This window comes from Cylas formicarius, unplaced genomic scaffold, assembly GCF_029955315.1.
Source record: "Cylas formicarius isolate icCylForm1 unplaced genomic scaffold, icCylForm1.1 PGA_scaffold_7__23_contigs__length_41026272, whole genome shotgun sequence".
Classification (NCBI taxonomy): domain Eukaryota; kingdom Metazoa; phylum Arthropoda; class Insecta; order Coleoptera; family Brentidae; genus Cylas; species Cylas formicarius.
The window spans coordinates 14,214,829-14,241,643 of NW_026844352.1; the positions used below are offsets into that span (position 1 = coordinate 14,214,829).

At 33.7% G+C, this 26,815-nt stretch overlaps 1 protein-coding gene across 8 annotated transcripts in view; it reads right to left on the reverse strand.

Moving 5' to 3' along the window:
• The window catches only part of LOC132705627 (cytoplasmic dynein 2 heavy chain 1), a 110,222-nt gene that overhangs the window by 67,382 nt on the left and 16,025 nt on the right, over positions 1-26,815 (reverse strand). For all 8 annotated transcript variants that reach the window (XR_009619475.1, XM_060676327.1, XM_060676326.1 and 5 more), the window contains exons 14-32: positions 23,735-23,929; positions 23,283-23,679; positions 20,837-21,042; positions 20,671-20,786; positions 19,600-19,751; positions 19,373-19,540; positions 16,425-16,583; positions 16,227-16,366; positions 15,958-16,174; positions 12,582-12,812; positions 12,329-12,529; positions 12,090-12,274; positions 11,852-11,990; positions 11,683-11,802; positions 9,927-10,109; positions 9,645-9,868; positions 3,015-3,336; positions 1,272-1,379; positions 1,063-1,216 (exon numbers count right to left, since the gene is read on the reverse strand). Coding sequence is in view for 7 of the 8 variants with exons in the window: in XM_060676327.1 (XP_060532310.1) it covers positions 1,063-1,216; positions 1,272-1,379; positions 3,015-3,336; positions 9,645-9,868; positions 9,927-10,109; positions 11,683-11,802; positions 11,852-11,990; positions 12,090-12,274; positions 12,329-12,529; positions 12,582-12,812; positions 15,958-16,174; positions 16,227-16,366; positions 16,425-16,583; positions 19,373-19,540; positions 19,600-19,751; positions 20,671-20,786; positions 20,837-21,042; positions 23,283-23,679; positions 23,735-23,929 (3,617 nt within the window). In the remaining variant the exon portion in view is untranslated. The remainder of the gene's footprint in view (positions 1-1,062; positions 1,217-1,271; positions 1,380-3,014; positions 3,337-9,644; positions 9,869-9,926; positions 10,110-11,682; positions 11,803-11,851; positions 11,991-12,089; positions 12,275-12,328; positions 12,530-12,581; positions 12,813-15,957; positions 16,175-16,226; positions 16,367-16,424; positions 16,584-19,372; positions 19,541-19,599; positions 19,752-20,670; positions 20,787-20,836; positions 21,043-23,282; positions 23,680-23,734; positions 23,930-26,815) is intronic.

Consider the following 26,815-nt stretch of genomic DNA (forward strand, 5'->3'; position numbering starts at 1 on the left):
GACCGTCAGAATTGACAAACGTCAAAATTAAAAGCGTAGGAAATATCTCCGAAAACATCCGATTGCTCCCAAACCCGTGCGGTAAAACCCCGGAAATGTCCGAAGTGGCTCGGATCCATGGGAAACGAAGTTGACGTAGTAAAGTGACGCTTCCCGCACGCTAGATCGGTGTGTTTGGCATTTTCCAGACGGGAGTAAAAAAAAATATTTACAAGAATTTTCATTTTTGCTAAGGGTTGATTCATACCCACTAGACTGATGGTGTGTTTTAATGGGCAAAAAATATAATGAATCTGAACCACATAAAAAATGACAGCTACACATGCTTTGAAATATATACTTTGACCTGATCGGTCAAAAACGCACTTTAAATCGGGAAGTTTAATCGATTTAAATATTAGTAGAACGTATATTGCGTTTCTTTATACAGGGATCTCCGCTGCTCTTGCACGTACAGCAAAGTTTAAATAGGGAAACTTAGTGCATTGGTTGACACGTAAGTAAGATAGCCTGTAGACCTATTGGATTTTTCAATTTTTGGACAGAGCGCAAAATTTCCAGTTCAGTGATGTCTTACAAGTGCACAAAAGATTTTATCACACTTTGTGAAATGTGTCTTAATTATATAAGTAGGTCATGATTTAATTAGCACTAACATCGTTCTACCCTGTACATGTTTATGTAATGTTTGAGGGATGCAGCGGTAAAGGAGGAATCTGACATTGTCTTGATTACTATTTACAAATCTTCTGGATTCAGCCTGCGCCAATGTGGAAATCATCCGAGATAATGTTCATGTCCCTTATTTAGCTCCGCCCCCTTCGAACAATATATAAACAGCGACAGAGTAGAATGCGAGTCGGTTTCAGTTAAGCTCTGAAGAAGTTAACGGGATGATTGGGGGAAACAACTGACGCAAGAGGAATCCAGAAGTTTTATAAGTAGTGTTACAGTTGCCTGTGAAAGTTTCTTTTGAAAATTACTGATTCCCTTTACTCCGTCGTGGTTGTTTTTAAAAAGGCCAGCGTGCACGAGTCATAAATTCTGTTTGCTATATTATACCTGGAGCCTCCAAGGTTGCTTGAATGCTATAATTAGTCAGCACTCCGCCATTCCATTGATTGAGGTTATCCATTGATCCCAGTAATAACTGTCTGCTCATACTTTTTGGATTTAATGGGTAAACTTTTATTAGTTGTCCGGTTTTTAAAAGAGCCTTTAAATAATTAATATTACATTTGACAGTAGCCTAGAATTAGTTGGAAATATACCTTTCTCAGCAAACTGATTATAGTACTCTTGCCTGAACTAGGCGGTCCCACTACAGCCAAGCCCATTCTCTGTTTCAGTTGCCTATAGCATTCCAAACATTTGTTGATCTGAAAAAAACTCAGTTTTTCTCATTGAGAATTAACATGGTCAATAAAATTTTTTTTTTTGGGTACTCATGCGCAAATTTTGATTTTAGACATTGAAAAACAACCAAATTTCCATTCTTAGTTAATAAAGCTTGCCTTTGTCTAATTTATGTCGATAAGTATAGTTTAGTTAATTTTATATGCCATGATTGAAAATAAATTGTATTATTTGTTAACAATTAACAAATTTGAAATTTTGCGAAGCCTATGAAGCCTATTTAAAAATTAAAATCAGTAATTAGGATCAAATTTGGGTACCACACTTTGCCTGAATTAATTGTAAAAATACTTTAGAAGGTAATAAACGAAATTTAACATTTTTAAAAATGTCGACCAAATTTAAATCACAATAATCGTAATTATGTTGTTTATAACTTGATATAGAGAAGAAAACCGACGTATGCAGTTTGCGGCTTGACGTAAAAATAACTGATCAAAGAGAGTGCCATAAAAGTTGTTCATGATTTGGGAATACATTTCGTTGCATCTGACTAGCGGATTTTTCTCTATAGCTCTTCAAAAAGTTTAGAAATAGTTCTGCTTCACAGCGGAAATGAATTGGCTAGTCGTCCTCCAGAAAATTCTGTATTGTTAAAAGAAAGGTAAGACAGCGTAAAATTGAAAAATTGAAATACACAGAATACCAGTGGCGAGTGATCGGTGATTTTAAAATGATGGGTTTTGTGATGGGAATGCAAGGTGGATATACTAAATACCCCTGTCATCTTTGCTTATGGAATAGAGAGCAGATTCAGTGCATTATCAACGACGTAGCCTGATCGAGTCAAATTTCATATTGGAAAACATAAATAACCAATCGTACAACCTCAAAATGTACTAATGCTGCCATTACATATAACATTAAGCTTAAAGAATCAATTTCTGAAAATTGTGAATCCGAATTAAGAACATTTAAACATTTGACAGAATTTTTTCCTAAGTTATCAGGGGCTAAAGTCAAGAGGGTATTTTCGTTGGACCACAAATAAAACAAATAATGAAAAATGATGACCAAACTTCTTAGTGCTTGTAAAAAACGAGCCTGGAAGAGTTTTAAAACAGTAGTTGATGGCGACCTCGGAAATCATAGGGCTGACAATTATAAACAATTGACTGAAGACATTCCCAAAACTTTAAAACAATGGGCTGCAGAATGTCTCATAAATTTCATATACTACATTCTCATTTAGACGAATTTAAAAATAACATGGGTGCATACTCCGAAGATCAATAAAAATCTTTTCAACAAAATGTGATGCAATATGAAGGCGTTATCTAGGGCATTACAACGAGAATATGACCATAAACGAAATACATTTATATGGTATTATTTATTACAAATTTTGAATAAAAAGGACACTGATTTAAAAAAAAAACGCTTCTTACCATAAAACCAGAAAAACAAAAAAATCCGTATTATTTAGTGATTTTTGAAGAAAAAATGAAAAAATGCTCTACTTTCTAGAAAAGCAAACTTTAATTTCAAAAAATATGTATTTAGTGTAAGATAAACTGAAATTTAACATGAGACTCTAAAATCTTGTTGACCTGTGTAATTAATGTCGGCTTGTTTCTCGTAAAATCCATCGTTTTTACCTGTCTTTCGTCGACGTCCAAATCCATTTCCACGCAACTTTCTTCCAGCGCCTTTATCAATGATTGCTGTTCTATACTTTGATTGGGAACATTTTTAAAAACGTTTTCCATCAATTTTTCAAATTTCATTCCGTCGTTGAACGTTAATTTTGACATAACATCCACCCGTAAGACGCCCACCACTGTAGTCATTTCGAAATCCGCGTCCACCATGACTTTGGCATTTCGCTTCAATTTTCTTATTGCCGATCCACATCCGACCAGGACGCTTCTGATTGCTCTTAATCCCCAATCGTAATGTCGTTGTTTACTCATTAGTTTACTGCAAAATGTCCCATGTTTATGGTTTCATGACCTCGTAGCTCCTTTACTAACAAAACTAATGTGTTATACCGATTTTTTTTTTAAATGAAAGGTGCCACAAACAGAAATTGATTTTTAGATACAGGGAATTTTTGAAAAAAATGCACTTTTAGACATTCGCCGTTATTCAGTTATGCGAAATGGACTGTGATACGCAAAATTGTCCAGTTTTCAGCAACCGCCCCAAAATTTAGCAGGTGGTGGGCCACCAGTGCAAACGGCGAGACATTGACGATTGGTTTAATGTAAACATATTGTCCTTCTTAGAAAACACCATATTGGGCCTTTGGATACCTACAGAGTGACAAAAAATATAACGTTTTGGAGGTTACGTCTATATTGGTTAAATATGGCAAAATATTTGATTCAATTCAATCGTTCAAAAAATGGTTTCTTTTCAGAGTTAAAGTTTACACTTTGTGGTACATTTAAAATATATATCTAGGAATTCTAAAATGCATAAATATAATTTTTAGACTCTCTCTGAATTCTGTGGAACTAAATTTTTTTACTAATTATTTTAAATTCTTAGTTTTATTGACTTTTTAAAAATAGATAAAAATAGATAGACTAAAATTATGTGTTTTAGCATGATCAAGCCTTGCCAAAACAATATTGGCTGCGACCACTTGCGGCCTTGCGAAATAATAATACACAGTGTGGATCCGCTTATTATTGTTTTTGACTTAAACCGCATATATTTAGTAAATAGATATTAATTTCCCAGTACAAATTGCCTTGAAATTAAATAATAAAAAAATGAGAAACATATTTTCTACTTTTGAGTGGAGAGCATTTGGGGGGCATTAACTTGAAATGTTCACATTTTTTTTGTTTAAACAAAAATCTATTGTACGTTTAACGGTCGACTCCCCTGCGTCCTAAATTTTTATGTGGCTGTGGATTTTACACTATACACTGTGGGCCAAAGATGGGGTATATGGCAAAATCAAAAATTTTGGACTATATGTCCACATTGGGTTTAAAAAGAAGTGACTTGTCATGACAGGTGCAAAATAGATTTATAAAGATAGATACTAGTGACGTGATATTGTTACCATAGGTACAAAATTCAAAATAAGATTAGAGAGATTTTTTTAAAGAAATCTAATCCTCTAACCCCATTGTGTCCCCCAGGTGTCAATTGACTTGGATATTTTGACAATAAATTGCGTAACATTTTCCATATCGCGGATCGCGAAGGTTTAAACAGTAATTAACACCTATTTTTCTTTATGAAGGCTCAAAACATTGACTATGATGATTTCAAAGCCCTATGAAGATATTACAAAACTTCATGAATGTTTGCTAAAGAATAGCTTTTGGCTTAGTTTCAAATTTTGCAATACCCCGGGTAGCAGTACCAACAAAGGAAAACGAAAACTTTTTCAAGGTAGGTCTGACAGACGAAAATGAGACAGAAACGTTGAGTGTCTTCAAAAATGTTATATGTTATATGCCGCGACATTTCCAGAAAATATTGTAACAGACGAATTTTATTTATTTCAAATAAGCCTTGAACTGGACTAAATTTTTAAGGGTGATATTTATAATAAATCTTGTAATATGATATTGAACTGAGAAGGTTTTTACTTGATGAAAATCCATTTTCAAAATAAATAAGAACTAAAAGTTCAGATTTTCACGATTTTCAAAAAAAAAATTTGATTTGATTTTGTCGAAATATATAATTTCGTGAAAATCTGAACTTTTAGTTCTTATTTATTTTGATAAATGGATTTTCATCAAGTAAAAGCCTCCTCAGTTCAATTTTTGAAAGAAACCGAAATTGATTTCTTGGCTATTTGGTATTTTAAATTATTTTTTTTTATTTAATATGATATTCCCTACTGGGCGGTAACAATTAAAATTTAATTGTCGGGATTTTCCAAAAAGTTATATGAAATAAATTTTATTTTTAATTAATATTCAGAAAAGTACAGCTGCCTTTAAAAGAGAGCAAAATATTCATTTCGTCACCTTCTCGGTTCTCTTTTTTCAACTGAGACTTTTGATTTCATTAAATTTCCGGATAATGGATTTGATTATGTCAGTTGACTTGAAGCTGTTTTTCTTTGAGTAACCCATTTTCTTAATTGAATGTTTCAACTTAAAATAAAATAACACAATATGTAACACTGAACACCTGACTAACTCAATCAACATCTGTTTAGTTAATCAAAAAATTAACTTAAATAATTCAACGACTTATCAAAATATCAACAATCTATTCACTACCGTTTCCCAACTTTTCGATGCGCATACAAGTCTAAAAGATAATGCTGCAAAAATTATACAAATTTTGTATTAAAAGTTTTTTTCGGTGATTTGCGTTGCAGGTGAGCAAATATAAAAAATAACCTTTTACATATATCTTTCGAAAACGATAAGCTCATTCAAAATATTAAATAAAAGATGCAGGTCTGCAAACCCGCAACTTCATACACAAAATGAAATGAAATTTCTAATTTTCGGTTTTCATAATTTCCTCGATTTTGAAAGGATTTTAAATTAAGCACCAAAATGATTTCAGCGATCACAATAGTATCCTGCGAATATGAGACAACTTGTGTCAACGATAGAGTAATTCTCATATCTCATGAGTGTCATAAATTATTAGAAAATGGTAAATACAAAACTTTTAAACTAGTTTTTACGTTTGCAAAAAAAAAATTACGATGGGGCCATAATTCTTATATTTGATATTAGCGTTATTTGCAGCGGAGTTTGAATTAGATGATATTGAGTATTCAAAATAAACGAATGTATTAGAATATATATTGAATATATTGAAGAATATATTTACTTTGCGATCAATTTTAACTTTACCAATATTTACCCTTTTTTCTGTCAAAGTATTGGTATTATAAAGTTTGTCATGACAAAATGACATTGTCAAATTTTTACTGACAAATGAGTAAATAGTGTCATAAAATTTATTGTGGTGTCTGTAAAGTTTAGAAAAATACCAAGGATGGATTTTCCTAAAGCTGAATTAATTTATATGACTTAGGCACTGGGTGAGGTGGAAAAAAATACTTTGTTGGTAGCAAGACTTTACAAGGCGAAGTACCCTAACAGACGTATATCAATCTTCTTCAATAGTGAATAGAACGGTTTGATGCTAAAAAAAATTGGAAATTTTACTTCAAGTTAAAGATAATCCCCAGGTCAAAAATCCTCAAGCAGCTAGCTTCTGTGATACATGCCAATCTACCGTAAATTGCTTGTTGTTAATTGTTAATTGCATCACTAGAAAACAAATATTATCCCTTCCATATGGAACTACACTTGTTCACCGTTATAAATGAAGCAATAGAGGCCGATCCAGTAATAGTGCAGTTAATCGTCACAACATGCATTATTTTTCAACAGTTAATCCAATCCGGGTACGGAAAGAGAAAAACCAAAACCATTGGTTCCTCAAAGTGTAGTGTGGAATAAAATATTTTAAAGTTATTGGACCATATTTTTTTCGCAAACCACATAATGGGTTAAACTTTTGGCAGCATGATTTATATCTACTTCTTCAAGATTTTGATAACATTGAGATCCAACAAATGTGGTTTTAGCAAGTTGGATCTCCTCGGCATTACTACCAAGAAGTTCCAGAATTTTTAAATTATGATTACCCACAGAAATGGATCGGTAGACGTGGATTCATTGGATTACCCCCTCGCTCATGTGACCTAATACCACTAGATTTGTTTGTGTGAGGATGTGTTAAAGATCGCAGCTTCTGACTTAGAATAGGCGGCTGCACAGCGTCTGGTCTCCATGTTGGATGCGACTAAAAAGACATCGGTCTGCCCAGAATGGAAGCAGCGGAAGCGGATGAACTAGGGTTATACTTGGTCGATGGCATAGGATGCGAAAATCAAGTGGGAAAGCATCTTATTAACCTTCCCCATCATACCAATATGGAAAAAGATGTCCCTAGTCCCCAGCAGACCTTAAGTGGTCAGGGGGTACTAAGACTGAATGACCAGAAAGGCCACATAATAAGAAATAGGATGAGTGTATATTGAAATGGGGTTGTAAATGCAAAAGCATACCCGGGTTGCGATATAGGCTCAGATCCCAATCCGAATGCAATAACGCTAAGGATTAAACTTAAAACACTAACAAAAACAAAAATGAAAAAGAAAATCGATTGAAAGAACGCAAATAAAAACCAAAAGCGGCAATACCAACAGTACGCAGACGCAGAATGGGAATCGGGCACAAACAGTCAACAACAAAGGTGAAGACAACGTCGAAAAAGGGTGGACAAATATCAAGAATTTTGTCAATAACGCATAATGTCAAGTAAGTGAGGAGAAAAATTTTAAATTATGCCCAAGGAAGTTTTAAAGAAGAAAATGCCATGGATGATAGACCAAATATTACAACTGATGGATGAAAAACAAAAACAAAAACGAAGAAGAGTATAGACGTTTAAACAAGATAATCGAAATTAACATTAAACAAGCAAAAGAGAAATGACTCATCAAGCAATGTAGTGAAGTAGAAAAACTGCAACAACAGCACAGAGACCACTAGCCAGCGACAACCCAAACAACTTCCACTGGTGGCTAACGAAAATAACGAAATCGAACTGGGCCCAAATAAACAGCAACAAATTTGGGAAAGATATGTAGACCAGCTATTTAGCGACAATGAACGACAAGAACATCAACACATCGACAAAGGTGAGAACATACCTATACTAGTGACAGAAGTACAACGGGCTATTAAAGAGGCTAAAGACAACAAGATACGAGGTGAAGACGACACGACGCCTGAACATTTCAAGCACCTTAGTGAAAACGCAGTTAAACGAATGACCTGCTTCTTTAATATCATATATGAAAGTGGCTGTCAAAGAAAAACAAAATCGCAAATGCGAATATCATCTATTGAGTCACGCTGCAAAAACCTTCATGATGACTATTTTTAATCGTATCCAAAATAAATGTCAAGAATACTTATGCAGATCTCAGTACGGCTTCATAAGAGGGACTGGTACTAGAGAAGCTACCCTAGCTCTCTCGATAATTGCCGAGAGGTACCTGGAGGTCCAAAAAAAGTTGTATGTATGTTTTGTAGACTATAAGAAAACGTTTGACCGTATTAAACAACAAAAATTAATGAACACTTTACACGAGATAGAGCTGGACAAACGGGATACTATAATCATCCAGAATATTTTGCTGGAACTACCAAGGTTGTGATCGACTGGAAAAGGGTAACACCAACTACATAAATATAGAGGGGAGTTCGCCAAAGCTGTCTTTTTTCTCATTTATATACGCAGAATCCATCATTAGATTATACATGCTACCGACTAGAAGGCGCAAAGTTAACGGCATAATCCTCAATAACATCAGGTACGCGGACGACACTGTCATTATAGCCGAATCGGAAGAACACCTACAAATAATGATGAACAGACTGAGCAAAGATAGTGTTAGATGGGGTTTAGAGATAAACACCACAAAAACAATGATTTTGGACACACCAAAAATAATGTCCATACGCAGATAACTCTGTCAACTCTCAAATTCTTCGAAATGTTAAGAGCTACATATATCTGGGCAGAGAAATGTCCACTCAAAAGAGATCAGAAAAAGAATTGAGATCGCAAGAGCCGGATTCTTGAACATGCGTAACTTGTTATGCCACCTCAAGCTGTCCACACCAATTCGACTGAGAACCCTGAAATAATTCTATACACATGCAAAACGTGTACATTAAAACAAGAGGACATGAAAAAAATTGACGCATTTCAACTTTGAATGTACAGAAAAATGCTTCCAATCAGCTCTAGAACAACCAATTAAAAGCTCTAACAAGAGTGAATACCTGCGTTTTTTAATCTTAACAGAGCCGTCTTGGCTGATAGTTTCGTACTTGCTAAGTAGTATTATTGCAATCGTCTTAGACACATAGAAGGATAAATATATTCATAATATGGCGCAACCCATTGTTTTGCATATATAACTTTTTTGTAAGTGTAAAAACTGTATTTTTAGAAAAAAGTTGAAAAATTGCAAAACAGAATTCAAAAATCGGATGTTTCATTTTATAAAATGTATGTATACTCTAAAATAATTTTAAATAGCGCATCCTAACAATCTTTTTAATTTTGGTATTTACCATTTTCTCATAACTTTTAAAACCAATGAGATAATGAACCTTACTCTATCGTTGTACATACTTGCGAAAATATGTTGGGTTAATATGATCAAAGAGTCAACAAAATTTACTCGAAACCGAACCGATCACCTGCACATATCGAAAATTTCCACTAGCTTCGTCGCTATAAGGTCGGCATTTTGAAACCCGTCGCAACGCAACAAAGTTCTGGCGATTTGTTCGCGATCGGGATGAGACATGACCACGGGCCGGAAAAGTTGCTTCAGATTGTCCGGCAATTTGTTCCTGCCTCCGTAATTTTCACTAGCTGGATTCAGGGTGACGAATATGCCGCAGTGTTTGTTCAGCGATATCTGCGGTAAATTCACAAGCTAGACCATCGTACCAAAAACCAAATTATACGTCCCCAACCTCTTTGTCCGAGAGTAATACGGTCGATTTGTTAGTTTTTAAAGAAAGTTGGATGGGTTGGATAACCATGGAAATAGCCGATAATGTAGCTTCCTCCAAACGATTGAACTCGTCGAAACATCCCCAGGCCCCGGTTTTGGCCAGACCCATTAATATTCTGGTCATGGAATTGACATCTGTTCCCTAAAATCATAGTGAACAAGGTGTTTCAAAAAGTCAACGCTTAGCTAGAAATTTTAGCAGAATTTTTAAAAAAAATATTTTTTTGTATTTCACATGCTATTCTTTAAGCATTCATGTTCTTCTGGTTTTAATAACATAATCAATCCACTTTTCTTCGTCTCTTACTTTTAAAATGCTACAACGTTTTAAACGTTTGTAGTCGAAAGGAGTCTTTTAGCAGAAATTACTCCAAAACGATTTTAGAGTACCTTTCTTGAGAAAAATGAAAACAATCGTTTTCTTGTTTGTTTCTTATTAGAGTATTTAACTTTCCATGAAATTGATCAGTATTTACTGCAGTAGTTATCGAATACAAATCATATTGCAGTTATCAATGAAACTTTGCCAAAGACACAAGAAAGCACACACAGAAGCGAAGCGAAGAAACCACCCAAAAGCTTGTTCCAACATTGTCGGAATCTTGTATGTGTTTGTCGACATACAATATTGAAGAACCGAATTTATAATAAAACCAATAATTGTTCGGTCCTTCGCCGATTCATTTGGTGTCTGTTGACATTAACAGGAGCAAAAGGATGGATTGTTACACTTTCACGCTGTTAGATTTCCTTTACTTCCTGCGCTAGATCCATTTATTTTGATATTTTGTTACTGTTAGCATCACTTGAATTGCTGTCTTTTGGCACAGTGATGTCATTAACAACAGCGGTCTCTGCGTTTATCGAAAACAACAATATCTGGACTCTCAAATCTCTCGGTCCATCACAATTCTCAGAAAATTAAATGAAAATTAATGAAGTGAAACTTAAACTCTTTCAATATACGTTTAAAAGAACTACACTAGAACTAGAACACTACCTAACACTTCACGTTAAGTCCAAGAAAAGCACCTTATTTTTTTATACGGAGGCTAAACTTTGGCTTTTGGTCAATCCCTTCATGTTTTAATAATTATCTCTTTTATTTACAAATCTTTAAGATTTTTTCTGCGTCGGTTGTTTATAATTTGAACTTTCAGTTAAGCTATGAGAAGCCAACGGAGTGATTGACGAAACGTCGGCAAGTTCGATTCATCAACAACCAACGCAGGAGGAATCCAGAAGATTTGGAAATAGTATTACAGTAGCATGTGTAAGTTTTTTTGAAAAATTTTCTCTTTTTTGCTTTTTTTCTTGCTATTTGTAAAATGTAACTATTTCTGGCCATTAAAGTGAACTATAAAATGCCCAAAAACAATTTTGTCATTCCCATTAGATTGTAGTTGACTAGAAACGATTTATAGTGATTTTTGATTTTCTTAATTTTTAGATTAAAACTGGATTAACCATCAAAGTATCATTGATTGCAATACAATTAAGATAATATTCGAAAGTAAACCCGAGGTAAAAATATACGATAACCTTCGCATCGCATTCAATTGCGTGGAGAAATTTTAACCAAAAGAGTTTGATTTATCAATAAAAAGAACCTAACAGTTTTGTGCCAATATTTTCTTTTAATTTCGATGCTGTTTCGAACGGGAAATTTTCGAAAACATTTTTTCTACATGTGGAACACTAACGTCACCCTTTACCTCGTCACAGTTAAAAACTAACACCTGGCGTCCTAACATGGCCCCCAAGGACTTGATCGACTCTGTCTTTCCCGTTCCAGCAGGTCCATACGGGTTACCTCCCATGCCTAAATAAATACTCTAGAACGGCAAATTTTATTGATTGCTGTAAATATTCCTTTACAATCACCTGCGTCAAAGTTAGAAAACATTTTTCGGTCAAAGGAGTCCGCACCAGTTTTTGGAGGTTTCCCAAGTATTCGTAGGAATATTCCATTCTGGAGTTCGCCATCTTTACAGTAACGTCACCAAGGGAATTTGAGTAAAACCTAAGAAAAAGCACTTAATGATTGGACATAATGTCATTAATTCGTAAGATGAAAGAAAACTTAGACGAAAAACATCTACTGGCAATCCTTACAACTTACCGTAGTTGTTTCTGCCATACCCAGTCCGAAACTTTTGATATATTTTCCTTTAGCAATTCTTCAATGACGTTAATATAATGAGTCGTATCCAATAGCAACGCTTTTAATTTAAGATCAAGTACATTATCGTGTTCTGAATTATCATCGCCTTTAACCTCCAAGGAAGTGTAGTGATTGAGCTGGGCCTAGAACGTACCTCAGAATAGTAACAGAGGAAAAGGATGTGTTCGATGTTTCACCTTATATTTAGCAAATAGGGACGGCAAGTTCATATCAGCTATCGCTTGTTCACATTTGGAAGTGAAATTTATATCGTTCGAGAGACATAAAATCTGTGACGGATAGTCCAGCGGATCGGGAGCGTTGCCTTCCTTCTGACATTCTGTTAACCATTCCTTCAGGGTATTTTGCATTTCTTTCAATAAATCGTTCAACCATTCCTAAGATAAATATTTCAAGCATGCATTTTGTCGATATTTCAATGAATTCTACCTCAACGGGTTTCCTTATATAAACCGGACTCTGCAAAGTGACTATTTCACCCTGAGCCGAACATATGGAGATAATTTTTTCGCTATTTGGGCATAAGTTAACGCTGTGAATACCGGAAAAGATTTTCTTCATGTGCGATTGAATTACTTGCTCCTTGGAGGATTGGCCAACCACTTCCAAAAGATCTTCGTCGTTCAAAAATAGAAATCGAGGAAACTTCGCGCGCTTTTCCTGGTAGTACAAATTAATTAAAATTTGAAATCGGTACTTACTACGATGTTCGATCCCCAGCGCAAAGCTTTTGCCCTCATTATTCAGTTTCTATGATTTTCAAACACACGGGTGTATTACTCAACTTCTGGTATACTACTACATTCTACCAGAACAATGAATGAGCAAAATTTACCTTTAACTTTGTCTTGATTGCGCTGCTCAGAACATTTTCTATAAACTTTAACTAAAACTAAACTTGAGTAACTAAAACTAACACCCTTGTTTGGGATTGTTATGTATGGTATGATCGTATTAGTTCAACTGCAAGACATAAACATAGACATAGACATAAACATAACTCTTACGTGATAGAATGCAATAACGGAAAAAGCCGGAAGTGTTAATTTTCTTTCTTTTTTCTCTTTCTTCCTTGACCATGATCGACTGTATCAGTTGATATACTACATTTCCATTCAAATCTACAGGACTTTCGTAAATTTTAGGTATCAGGTTAGGCGCTGTTAATAAAAGGTTTTATCTTCTAACATATTTGTTATTGTTTTTTGGAAATACTGATGTAATTGATATAATTCAAGAGTAGTGGAGTCCAATAGAGTGTGTGTATACAAGATGCTTTAAAAAATATCAAACAAATTAAGAGGGTTATTTCTTGTTTAAAATTTCTGGTCGAAAGTCAACAATTAGCGCATCGCGCTACAATTACGTATTAGTATTAGTATTATGAAAACACGCTTTTTATGACTTTATTATTATTTCTTTTAATCAGAAAGAGAATTGAATTAGCCTACCCCTATCATTCTTGTTAACTAAATTTAATGCAAGGCATTCATATAAAAAAATATATTTTTTTTATTTTACGATTTATTTAGAAACTTTTGTCATAATACTTAGCGTTTCCATATAAAAAAAAATCTAAAGCAATGCATAAAAATATTAGATAACAAAATTCTAGCGCGCAGCTGTCAATTCTTAAGGCGTTTCTTATGATTGCTTTATTTGTCATTGCTCAGTTAGTTTAAATACAAAATACGGCCGATTTAATCAAAACTTTATTATCTAATCATTTAGTTGTTTAAAAACAAGAGTTTTAATTCAATAATGGTGAATTACACTATTGCATAAATGACACATCTGCATTTTGTATGCGGACGCGCAAACGGAAATTAATTAATTCTTTAGAAGATGTTAGTACCAAATACAACGCCTAACGAAATTATTTTTCAAAAAAATTTTTTTCGACATGCAATGTTCCATGGAACTGTAAGTAAGTGTAAATATACAGAAATTGTATTTTTAGAATAGTAATTCTTTCGTAGTTATTTTATTATTCTATCTATTCTCGCTTTAATGATAAATAATAAAAACATTATATTTCAGCAATTTTGGTAGCGCGATATCTCCCTAACGGCTGATTTTCGAGCAACTACCGTTTATTTTAAGGAAGAAATCACTCCCTTAAGCTATTCGCTTTTGTTTTATAACACCCTGTATATCGACTGTGATCATGACGTTCGGCATAACTAGGACCCAAATACAAGTCAATTTTATAAACGAAGTAGGTTAAGCTTACTCTTGTTATATTTATTAATTTTTTATCCTCATCACAAACGTTGCATCTAAAAATAATGTTTTATTGTTTGTTCATCAATAAATATTTTAACATGCCATTATGAATAAGGAAAAATATTTTGTTTTAATTGAATTTCTTAAACTGGGGAGATTTGTGTTCAGAAAATTTTATTGCAATTAGAACTTAATTGAAACAAGGATTTCGAACCAAATAATTTCATAATACTATAATTTGATACCGCTTTCATATTTTGGTTATGTGTACATTTTTAAGTTTATGAAGTTTAAACCATTCTTTAAACATTACCGAGAATTTTCCACAAGCATCAAATGTCAACTGAGATTATTTATACTTTCTTACCTACATTAACGAAATGGTTGAACATTTTAATATAAACATTACGACCCTATTCAATGTTCACGCCCCGGTAAAGACCGCTAAAATTAGTAAAAATCCGGCTTACATCTAATATAAAATTAATAATAAAATTAAAACGCAAAGAATTTCTAAATACAAAAAACTCAAAACTGATCAGTCTTGTACTGATTACCAACAGAAAAGAAACTTTGTTAATGCGACAATGAGATCTGAAAAAAAAGCTTTCCTTCCACTAAACTCATTCCGCAGTGATCATAAAAATTTCCGGTGGCTGCTTAATTATCCAATATCAATGTTAATGATGTTTGCTATCTCAGAAATCAGTAAACTAATTAAGTTTTGCTCTTCTCATTAATATGCGAATAATACTCAACTCTACTTGTCCTTCAAATACCTGGAAGCTACAGCAGCTCTTAATAAAATCAATCGAGATCTACAAAAGCTACGAGTCGCGTTTTACAGAATCACGGACTCTTAATTAATGAAAAGAAAACTCAACTTATTGTTTTTGGGACCAAAGATAAACAACTTTGAACTCTACGGAATGCTGCAAAAACCTTCGTTTATTTCTACAGAGCAACTTACAATTTGGTACCCATGTTTTTTCATGAATTTTAAAGTCCTTTGGAAAACTTCGATCGCTTTATTGTCACAATCGCACTGCTCTTAGGCAGTTTGCACCGGGTCCAAAATGCTTGCTTGAGGTATTTCTATAATTTGCCTAAATTTGACCATATATCAGATGCGTTCCGTTAGTCAAGTTGGTTAAACTTGGAAAAGCGTTTTCAGTCACAGCTCTTACTTATTGTTTTGTTAATGGAGGAAATAATACTTTCTTTTATATGTATTACAATTATGCCTTATTTGTAGCTTGTAGCACTTTTTCTTTTGTTAATCGTGTTTGTGATTGTTGGGGTTGAATTATTGTAACTTAGTTGGAAACTGTCTTGTATTCATTTACTTAAATGTAATCTTTACTTTGAAGTATATGGTGATATTATTTCAAAATTATCACAGCTATTACCCAACAAACACTTTTCATGGATACTGTGTACATGTAACATGTACAATCTTGAATAAAAATGTCTACTAATTTTATATTTCGTTTTTACTCTTATTTTCTATTATAATATATATTATATTATTTATTTAATAATATTATCAAAGAAAATTCTTTAAATAGATCATAAATACCTCCAGAAAGTTGTCCAAACTATGTTGACATCTTAAAAGTTGATCCAATGCGTTTTGGAGAAGCAACTTCAAATTTGGGAATCTGCACAGCGCGGTCACCCTCGGTTCTTTAGCAACGTAATGCAACACGCGAGTGAACTCTTTACTGATTTTCTGAAATCTAGCGTTATCCTGTGATAAGGTTCCGCTTTCAAATATCGGCTCTAAATAGGTCCACCTAGAATAAAGCGATCAATGCAATATTCTGCAAACAATCACTGCCAAACTACTTTTTTTGAATCTGCACGAGAAGCGTTAGATATTCGCTTAGATTGACTAACTTTTCGTCCCAAATTTTCACCTTCTCCGATTGAGCTTCATAATCCGGAGAACTTTTTATCGATTGCAGCACAGTTTGGTGATCACCAATCTAAAAATCATATTTTAAACTCTACGTTTAAATTAACTTCAAACGTCGGACGTATCACCTTGTTTAAATGCTTTTTGTAATCCTCAATAAGCGCAACCTTATGACCTTTGGCGTCAGTATGTTCGATCAGGGCGAATCTAGCTTGGAGGTCCCAATGATCTATGTCTTTGAGCGCTTGCCTAATGACAATCTCGCTGGCTGCTCGTTTACTGATAGACTAAGAAAAATTATAAAAATAGAGTACCCCACAATGCACTACTCTCATCCCATAATTGAAAAACCAACGTCTGCACTAGAATAACTATAAGAATAGTCTTCACTCCTATGATCATTTTTCAAAGCGCCTATGTATTATGGCAATACTACAAATAGAACAACACCTGCTCGTTTCCTCTGCTAACATGCAATGAGACAATGAAGTAAGAAGAGAGGAAGAGAGTAATGTCTATTACCTAAGGGTCATTCATAATGAAGATATGAGGAGCCGCACCATGACCTTTTGGAATCCAAGAAACACTGATTGGAACATGTACGAAAGGGATTTATCATGAAAACATAGAGACTTCAAGCCCAATCATTGAACTGGAAGAACATTGGACTATTGTACCCACTCCAGACCTGATTTACTGGGTCGGTAATGTGCAACAGTGGAAACGAGGTGTTGAAACTTGGGGCATGATTTGACTCATTCAAATCATCAAGACCTCACAGTACCACTGTTTTGGGGGCGATCACAAAACTGAAACACTTATGATAATATACTGACAGCCAACTGAATACGTAGTTTAGGAGGAAACTGTTCTCTCTGCATTGCGGAAGTCTACTGAGGCAGTTGGAAGTCCTAAAGCACTACTATATGAGAGGGCAACTCAGTATCTTGTGGAGTAAATTTCCACTAATCTCTTAACTAACAAGGAGCTACTACGGATCGAAATGAAGTAACTCATTCCTTGGAATTGCTTTCCAAATAGTTACTATTAGTCTTTCTTAGCTGCAAACTTGTCCCGTCAACCAGGGTAATACTGTGTGTGGCACAGAGCTGAAAGAGCTGTTAGAAGTATCTGAGGAACAGATCACATCGCACACATTTCTTGAACGGACTCAAATATTCTTTCCTGGCATACCATTTTAGATAGAACACGATTAATGAGTTAATAATTTTATTTTAACAATATGATATGACAAATTTATTACAAAGAAATAATTTCATTAACCTGTCCAAGTTTGGCGCAAGTCTAGCCTTTGGCTACGCTACAGAACCAAACAGACACAAACAATACTATCTTTATCCTATAAAAGTTTTATCTAGAGAAATTACTGTAATTATACGTGTGGAAATAGGTTAAAAAAAAACAAATTATATGCATTACAGTAAGTTTTAGGTTATAACATTGAAGGAGAATTAATTGGTTTTATAACATTGTGGACGTATACATAGGTACTATATTAATTATTTTAGTTTAAGCCCGTTAATAGAGATGTAAAAGATATTTTTTATATTTTATTTTGAAATTATGTAATGATATATCAAAAAACGGTTTGCCAATTAAGTTGAAATACTTAACGGTGTTGTATGAAAATAAGCGCTGAAAGATTGCAATGTTATGATGTGGCATAGTTAGTTTGGCATTATTTCTCATATTAATATTGTGGACAGTGGTACGAAATATTAAGCGATTTTTTATGGAAATAGACGAATTAGGATTATTTATTACATTAAACAAAAATGTCGAGAAATGTATCATTCTGCCCACATTCATTTCGAAAAATTTTATATCATTGTATAAGTGTGATAAATAAAAAGGCTACAGCAGTTCAACGTAAGTGGGGATATTTCGTCGACTCCGGTGGTGTTAGTGCTAATATTATTAAGAATTTTCTCACTATGGATGTTTCGATCATTTTAAAGGAGAAATTTTAATTGTTTTTATACAAGTCATTATAAAAATTTGTTTTTTCTGGACTGTCTGACTTATTTTATAGGTATTTATAAAAAAGTTACTAATTTCATTAGGTTCTGATAAATGTTTTTTTTTTGAGCTGACCAAAGTTTTTTGGATTTGTTTTTAAAGGAGCCAAGATATTGCTTCTTGAAAGAATATTTTTGTGTGCTATTTAAAGAAACTCATTGCACCGTACAAAATCTAATTTTTGAAACATCCTCTATGGTATACCAGGAAAGAATGCTTGACCTCTTCCAAGAACTGTCTGAAAAAATTCGGCTTTTTGTCCAGGGTACAAATTACTTAAAAATCTAGGAAATTATGTGTAATTTCGATAACGGTACGAAACCTAAACATAAAAAATGTAAAATCTAAAAATGCAATGATATATAGGGGGCGCATCTCCACTTATATCACCCTGTATAATTAAAATTAAATCAGTTGACCAGTTCGCCAGATATTTCTAAAAGGCGGTATATATATATATATATATATATATATATATATATATATATATATATATATATATATATATATATATATATATATATATATATATATATATATATATATATATATTTCTAAAAGGCGGTATATATATATATATATATATATATATATATATATATATATATATATATATATATATATATATATATATATATATATATATATATATGATGACACTATATTCCGAGATATCATCCGTTAGCTTGTTGAACTCCGACTGGAATCCTGCAGACGTTTCGCCAAAATCTCCGAACACTTCGTGTTGGAAGTATTTTCGGAGCGCGAGCATTAAAGATGCCAAGTGAGATTTTGGCGAAATGTCTGCAGGATTCCAGTCGGAGTTCAACAAGCGAACGGATGATATCCCGGTATATAGTGTCATCACATTTTTCCATCCGTGAATCAATACGTGAAAAAAAAATATGTATATATATATATATATATATATATATATATATATATATATATATATATATATATATATATATATATATATATATATATATATATATATATATATATATATATTTAACACAAAAAAGCGAAGTTTTACCTGCAACTCCTTCGTAAACTGCTCCAGATTCTTGGATCGTTGTAGAAAATCGTTTAATTGAAGCTGATCCACGGGCTTTGGATCCATTTCTAAAATATTGAAAACATCTGTCCAATGTTTCTCGGTGAAATCTTCGCCCCTCACGTGTTTTAAAACTGGAATTATTCCCTACGAATGAACGATGTTATTTACAGTTACTCTGTTGCAATAAAACAGCAAGTAAATACTTTGTATTTATGAATTTCTTCCAGCAGCGGCGCTACAAAATTTGAAGATTCTCGTTCGATCAATTTGGTCTCCCAAGTTTGTAGAAAATCGTCAAGAAGGTGAATTTTCTTCCGCAACACGATCCAATATTCGGAAGATAATTTATTAAATTCTGAAATTCGATCATGTTTCAAACATTAATTTTTAAGCGACAAAAATTCTTAAAATTTGAGCCCGCAATCAAGTTCAAGCTACTGCGAATGTAGAAAATGGGGGAACTAATCAAAACGACATTACTATTGCTAGATAGCTGGAAACATTCTTTTGTTATTATTAATAATATTCGAATTATGATATTACATGAAGAACATAATTCTATTTTGTTTCGCCAATCATCCTGATGTATTCTGCAGAGTTTAACTGAAACTGTTTCAGCCAATCATCCTGTTGGCATCTTTAGAGCTGGAACAGTTTCAGTTAACCTCTGAAGAAAACAACAGGATGATTAACGGACACTGTAACACATTTAATTCTAGTGACACGTTCAAAAAGGTGACAATTAAGGGATATTACCGACAATCTGGTGAAATAATATCCAACTAAATTGAGGAAAAGTGTTCACATCGAAGGAGAAGGAACTGACACACTGGAAATCGACGTTGTGGTCCACAATGTACAAGGCGCAAGAGTGTAACCAAGCGTTTTGCGCGAAATAAATTTACTATTTGGCTCCAAAGATTTTCAACTCTCTACCACAATAATGGATATACAAATTTGGTCTCGAAAATACCAATATTGGCATAGACAATATTACTGCTTCTTTTTGAAAATGACGGCAACGAAGAAAATAAAAAAGAGTAGATTAATCGATTATTGGTACCACCGAATCACCTTGACTTGCTAATACAAACTACTACAGTACATAGTCATGTTTTCTCCATGGCGTATTATAGATACCCTACAATATATTGTTACGATACCATTTGCTTTGGGATTTGTTGTGTTCCTATTTGAATTATTCACAACAGCAAATTTGAAAGATTAAATTAAATTAAAGTTTAAAAGCATTACTTAGTCACGCAAGACGTTACCAGAATAGAATTCCTCAAATGAAACCCAAGAACTTTCTTCTTTACGTATGGCGTTTTCTATTTCTGTTATGAAAGATATTTCCGGAGCGCCCAAATTAAATTTTTCGTATTCGGAACTGTAACGACAAAACTAGAATAGAATTGATACAAACGTGAGTTAACATACACTAAATTATTTTTCTTTTCGATAATGCTGTTCCATTCTTCACGCTTCGTTTTAACCTCTTGCCATTGTCGGTTCATAACGTCAATGTCGGAAATATCCGAACTCTTTTGGACAGTGACCATTTGGTTCCATTTCGCTTCGAAATGCTCCATCTGCTGGATCAGGTTTTCTCGTTCGATGTTTAACGTCGTTTTAATGTTCTCAAGCTTAAATGAAATATGCATTATTGTTTGTCCTAACTAATAATGATAATAGTAGCAATAATAATAATAATAATAATAATAATAATAATAATAATAATAATAATAATAATAATATTAATAAGAGTAATGATATCTGCTCTTCAATACTCCTTTGGAAACAGATTTCGAAGCAACTGAAAGATAAGAACAGAAATATCAAAATACAGAAAACACCTCCTTATAGCTTCAGTTGAAAGAATAAATTTATCAAGAGAAAGAGGAAAGGAGGAAGAGGAATAAAAAACGCAGTGATTGCCTGCAGTTAACAAATTATAGGCTTAAGAAATTTTTTCCGTCATCAAAACAGTGAACTTCATCAATCCATAGTGAAAGCGGATACAGGATATACAAAAATTTACGAGTGAAAAATTTCAACCCATTTGATAAAAAAAACTGACGATGACAGAGTTCAAAACTGGCATTCAAAAGAACTGCATGGTAGATTTAATAATGACTTAACAGAAAAATACAGTAGATCAAAGTAAATACGTGGAATGGCTAAAGACTGAAACTGAAGGGTTTATGACCGGTATATCCTTAAGGAAGCAATACCAACAGATACCAACAGATAGGTGCAGAAAGTGCAAGAAAAACCAAGAAACCGTAGAACATATTATCTAGCTGTGAAAACCTGGCGACAAATAAATATCTAGTTACTTTTTACAAAGCTTCTGGATTCCTCCTGCGTCGGTTTATGCTGAGTCGAACATGCTCACGTTTCGCCAATCATCCTATTATCTTCTTCAGAGCTTGACTGAAAGTGACTAGCATTTTACTCTCTACCTACTTCTATATTGCTTGAGGGGGCGGAGCTAAATAGGGATATAAACACTGTCTCGGATGACTGATTCCCATATTGGTGACAAGTAAAACCTGAGTTGCGGTGATGAGGTTGTATATAGATTTCTATAGACTCTCGGATTTTTCGTTGAATTGATTACATTCAAGAATTTATCAAATACAATTTTATGTCCGGTTTCCTGTTTGTGTTCGGCAAATGCTGATGAGTTTATTTATCTTAGTCCTAAGGCTCTTTCATGATCTTTCAGCCTAATTGATATTTTTCCTCCGGTCTCTCCAATGTATTCTTTGCCGCATATGCATGGTAAACTCCTGGCATCTCAAATGGAATTTTTTCTTTGACGAATCGAAGATATTGTGAGATTTTTGGACAAGTGGTAAATTAGGTTTTGACATTATATTTCTTTAGAATTTTTGATATGTCAGTGATGTCAGTGATGTTTTGAATGTAAGGAAGGACAACAGTGGAAAGTGTAGAATTGCTTTGCTATTGGAAGGTTGTGGTGAAATGTATTTTGTGATGGCACGCTTAATATCTTTGATGTGGAAATTATTAGAGAGAAGAGCAGAGATATGGTGTTTTAATTCTGGGTTCTATGATTTGAGCAGAGATGGTTTTACAGCTCTGCAAAAAAGAGAGTCAAGCTCTGAAACGAACGTTAACAAGTTGGACTCAACATCGAGCAAAATTCAATGCAAGAGGAATCCAGAAGCTTTGTAAAAAATATTACAGTAGCCTGTGGAAGTTTCTTTGAAAAATATCTAGTTGCTACAAAGTTACTGCAATAGTTTACTTAGAAATACTGAAAAAATTGAAGCTTGAAATTAAAGCTTTAAAAAGGCTGTTAATATCTATTGGGATAGAACCATCATGATAGACATAACAGTAAGACACGACAGTTATTGAGAAACAATACAAGGAAGCGCTACTAATTGGCATAGAGCTTGTACTTAAGTATAAAATAGGGACAATATTATTAACAATTTTAATATATCTGTATCGAAAAGTTCCTAAGATAATACTGCAGTCATAATAATAATTTCGTTTAATAGTACGCAACTCTGATAAGATTTTATACTATTTCGGGATACTATGGTAGAGCCGGTAAATGTTGTACGAAAAGGTTCTCTCATGAACTGGCGGCGATATATATCCACGATTCTTTAAACTTAATATATGTACATCGGTTCTGAAACGAATATATAAACCAACCTAAGCAAGGGTCACAGAAAACATTAACGACGTTAAAATATTCAACCATTTTGAATTTAAAAAGTCTAGATTCCAAAATGATAACCAGAAGTGTGATATTTGTAAAACTATACGGCGCCAAATAACGGTTTCCACTCTATTTTAGTCTGTGGTGTGTAAAGGAAACGACGCGTTATCCTTAGGTACCTACCTGTTTAGCCATGATATGTTGAAAATTATCGATCAAACTCTGCAGCCTTTCCCAAGCTCCTTTGAGTCGATTTACAGAATCCACTTGTTCCCGTGACCAATTTCCCAAAATCTGAGATTTCGCAAACATTTCGTTCAAAGTTTGTTTCATCTCTTCGTGTGCCGTCATTATGCTCGAATAGTTCGTCCTTGACTCGCCTATCTGATCCACCGTTACCGGCTGCTTAGTTAAAATGGCCGTCGACGGGTCGATGTAGTTTTGCAATTTGACCACGTCCTGCGCTATGGAATCCTTCAATGAATATATCAGCTGATCCCAATAGTTCCTGTTGTGGCGTTCCAAATCCGCTCTTAACGTAGAGAGATTGACCAAGAAGCAGCCGACTTTCTCTTCAGCACTAAATACAATTAAATTTAACTTAATACAGGGGCAATTTGCTAAGCCGATTTTACTTAGGCAATTTCGCGATTTCTTGGCCAAATGTCTTGGACGCTCTAAAATGCAAATCCCAGTCCTGCCAGTTTCTGAGATTATTCGTATCTAGCGCTTCCACTTGGAGCCACGATTGCCAGTGTTTGATCACGGAATTTAACTGATCGAACAATTGTCGCTTATTTTTGGAGACAATCTCTAGACACTCTTTGTTCCTGCAAAACAATTTGAGCCTACACCGTAGTATCCTAAATATATTTCGTAAAGTATAGTCTGTCTCAATCTTCAACGCGTTGGATTTCGATGGACTGTCTCCAATAAAACTTGAATGATGTTATTACCTATTGTTATTGAGTAAATCCATTAACAAAAGATTTATTCTCACTTGAGTGACAAGGCGGGCCAGGTATATTTCTGTCTTTCTGATATATTTTTTGAGAGTTGACGTATCGTTTTTACTGTGCGCTTCGAAAAATTGATTTTACGAGAATATAACAATGTAGCGTCAAAATCATATGTCGCTTGATGCAAAAGAGGTAGTGAAAAATATGAAGACTTTAATCAGTAGAGGATTTATTCAACAAGAAGCTTCAAAAGAATCCTGCCTACTTACAAAAACGGAAATATCGTCGATGAGGTATACTATTAATAGTGGAGAATTGAGGAAAAGGAATAATTATAGTGATTTTCAAACTCACTCTATAGTACAATAGTGATCAGGACCTAATGTTAAGGAAAATAAATTGTCTTTATCAAAGCAAAATGGTTGCTACCTTGGATAAACTGAAAAAGAAGCTAGAAGAATTTGAAACCAATATAAATATAAGCCGTGCCACCCTCTATAGAGTTGTTTGTAAAATGGAATTTAAGTACCGCAAAATAGACAACAGGCAAGCAGTAATGGAATCACACAGATTAGGCACATGACACTACATCCAAAACTGTCAAACGAAAGCAACTTCAAATAAAGCAAAACGCATCACCATAATACATGCTGGGTCAGAAGACGGATTTGTTCCAAACTGCTTATTGCTATCTGCAAAAAATATTAATGATTCTGGCATGGATTATAATAAGTATACAAGTACCGAACTAATACAAAACGATTTTTTAAAAAATATTCCCAATAACAGTGTTATTGTCATGGATAACGCCAGCTACTGCAGCAGTCTGCTACGAAGTTACAAAAAAGCGCAACTTTTTTGGAAGTCTTAAATTCATATGCAATTAAAAAACAGAATGTGTACGATGAGTTGGACATTCTGTTTTACGCCTTCGTATCATTGCATGTTTAACTCCATAGAGCATTTGTAAAACCATGAAAAATCAAAGGTCAGGGCAGAAAATATTACTCCTACTTCAAGTTCCAGTGTTACAAATTTTATAAAAAATGAAATTAATAACGTACCAATATCAATTGAGAACTGGAAAAATTCAGCACAGCCCATAATAAAATATTGAGGACCCTTACATTTTTATACAAAACAAAATAAATCCTATTATAATTAAACTTAATGACGACTCTGATAGTGAAACAGACAAAACAGCTACAGCTGTATATATTTAATGTCACTGTTTTTTCTTAGTATAATTTAATAAGATTATATCCGTCTAAATAAACAAAAACAAATTGTATTATTTCTAAAACCTATGAGAGTCAGTCCCTAATGCTCAGTCGTTTAATACCTACAGGACCGAAGTTTTTTTAACTTGCATAATTGCGGGCAAAAGTCAGCGCGATGAAGATTGGCACTGACTATAACTGGAGCTTTAAGCGCATTCTTAATTCGAGATTGCGCTGACGACATCACTTTGCAATGAATGAGTCAGAGATGAATGAGTGACTGTGAATCAAAAGTGACTTATTTCCCCAAACATGGCTTCTACAATAAGGCAAAGAAACGATTCACTGAGTAAGTGCGGAGAATAAATTCCGGTTGCTCAACATTTTGATTGATCTATTTGATACCGAATTAGAATCAAAATATTTAAATTATTTTTTGTGTGTTTTTTAAGGGGATAGTATACTCAAGTTTTTTTTTATTCACCGCTAATAATCTGCCCTGCAGGTACAGTACTGTACTCTGTTGCACCTAGTTGAATTATTTATTCAAACCCGAATGTAGTTACAGGGAATTCGCTTATATAGGCAAAATATCATTTAGAAATTTTCAATATGCCTTTGAAAATGTAAATGTTTTAAATATTGCTGACACATAACAATAGGTCCAGGAAACAAATTTCTTCGGGTGCTTCTTAAAATTTAATTTTATTTGACTTGATCCTAATAAAATAATTTTGATGTACAAAAATATGTCACAAGATTCATTACAGTTAATTGATTTTCCAAGTAGTACAATTAACTCAACTGAAATTCTTTAGTTCTTTACTCAACTCCATTTTACTTAGGAGTTTACCCAGGGCAGATTGAACCATCTAGTCAGAATATACACGTTATCGGAACCAGCCCCACACACTCCCAATCTGACCCAGACAAACATGTAAGAAAATGACCTGTTTTTCAGAACTTGCAAGAGGAGGACTTTCAATAAGAGGTGCACCCACAACCTATAACTTGCAACAACTGGGATAGCAGACTAATTAAAATAAAAAGGAGACACTTACGTCCCTCGCAGACAAGAGCATATATCATTTTTATCGCCATTCAAGACAATTTATACGTCTCAACAAGTTTTCACATCTGTCCAATAAGAACAACTTATTAAATACTTTATCCAACAATGTTCAACAATGAAATATGACGTACCTTGCATATACACAAGCTCAAAAACTGGTAGCAAAAAAACTAAATGTAAAATATCTGCCTAGCAAGAATAACTCGTTATCCGCTGGAAAAGGCTGGATAAAATTATTTATGAACAGATATGCAATTTTGTCATTAAGGAAGTCGAAAAATAGCAACGTGACAAGAGTCACCGGATTTAATGAAGCAATTTTGAACGATTTTTGTGATAATTTATAGAAATTTTTCGAAAAGTATAAGATACTGCCAGAAAGAACATACAATTAGGATAAAACAGGCTTTTCCAATGTTTTAGATGTCCCGAAAGATATTGCCAAAGCCACAATACAAGTGGGTC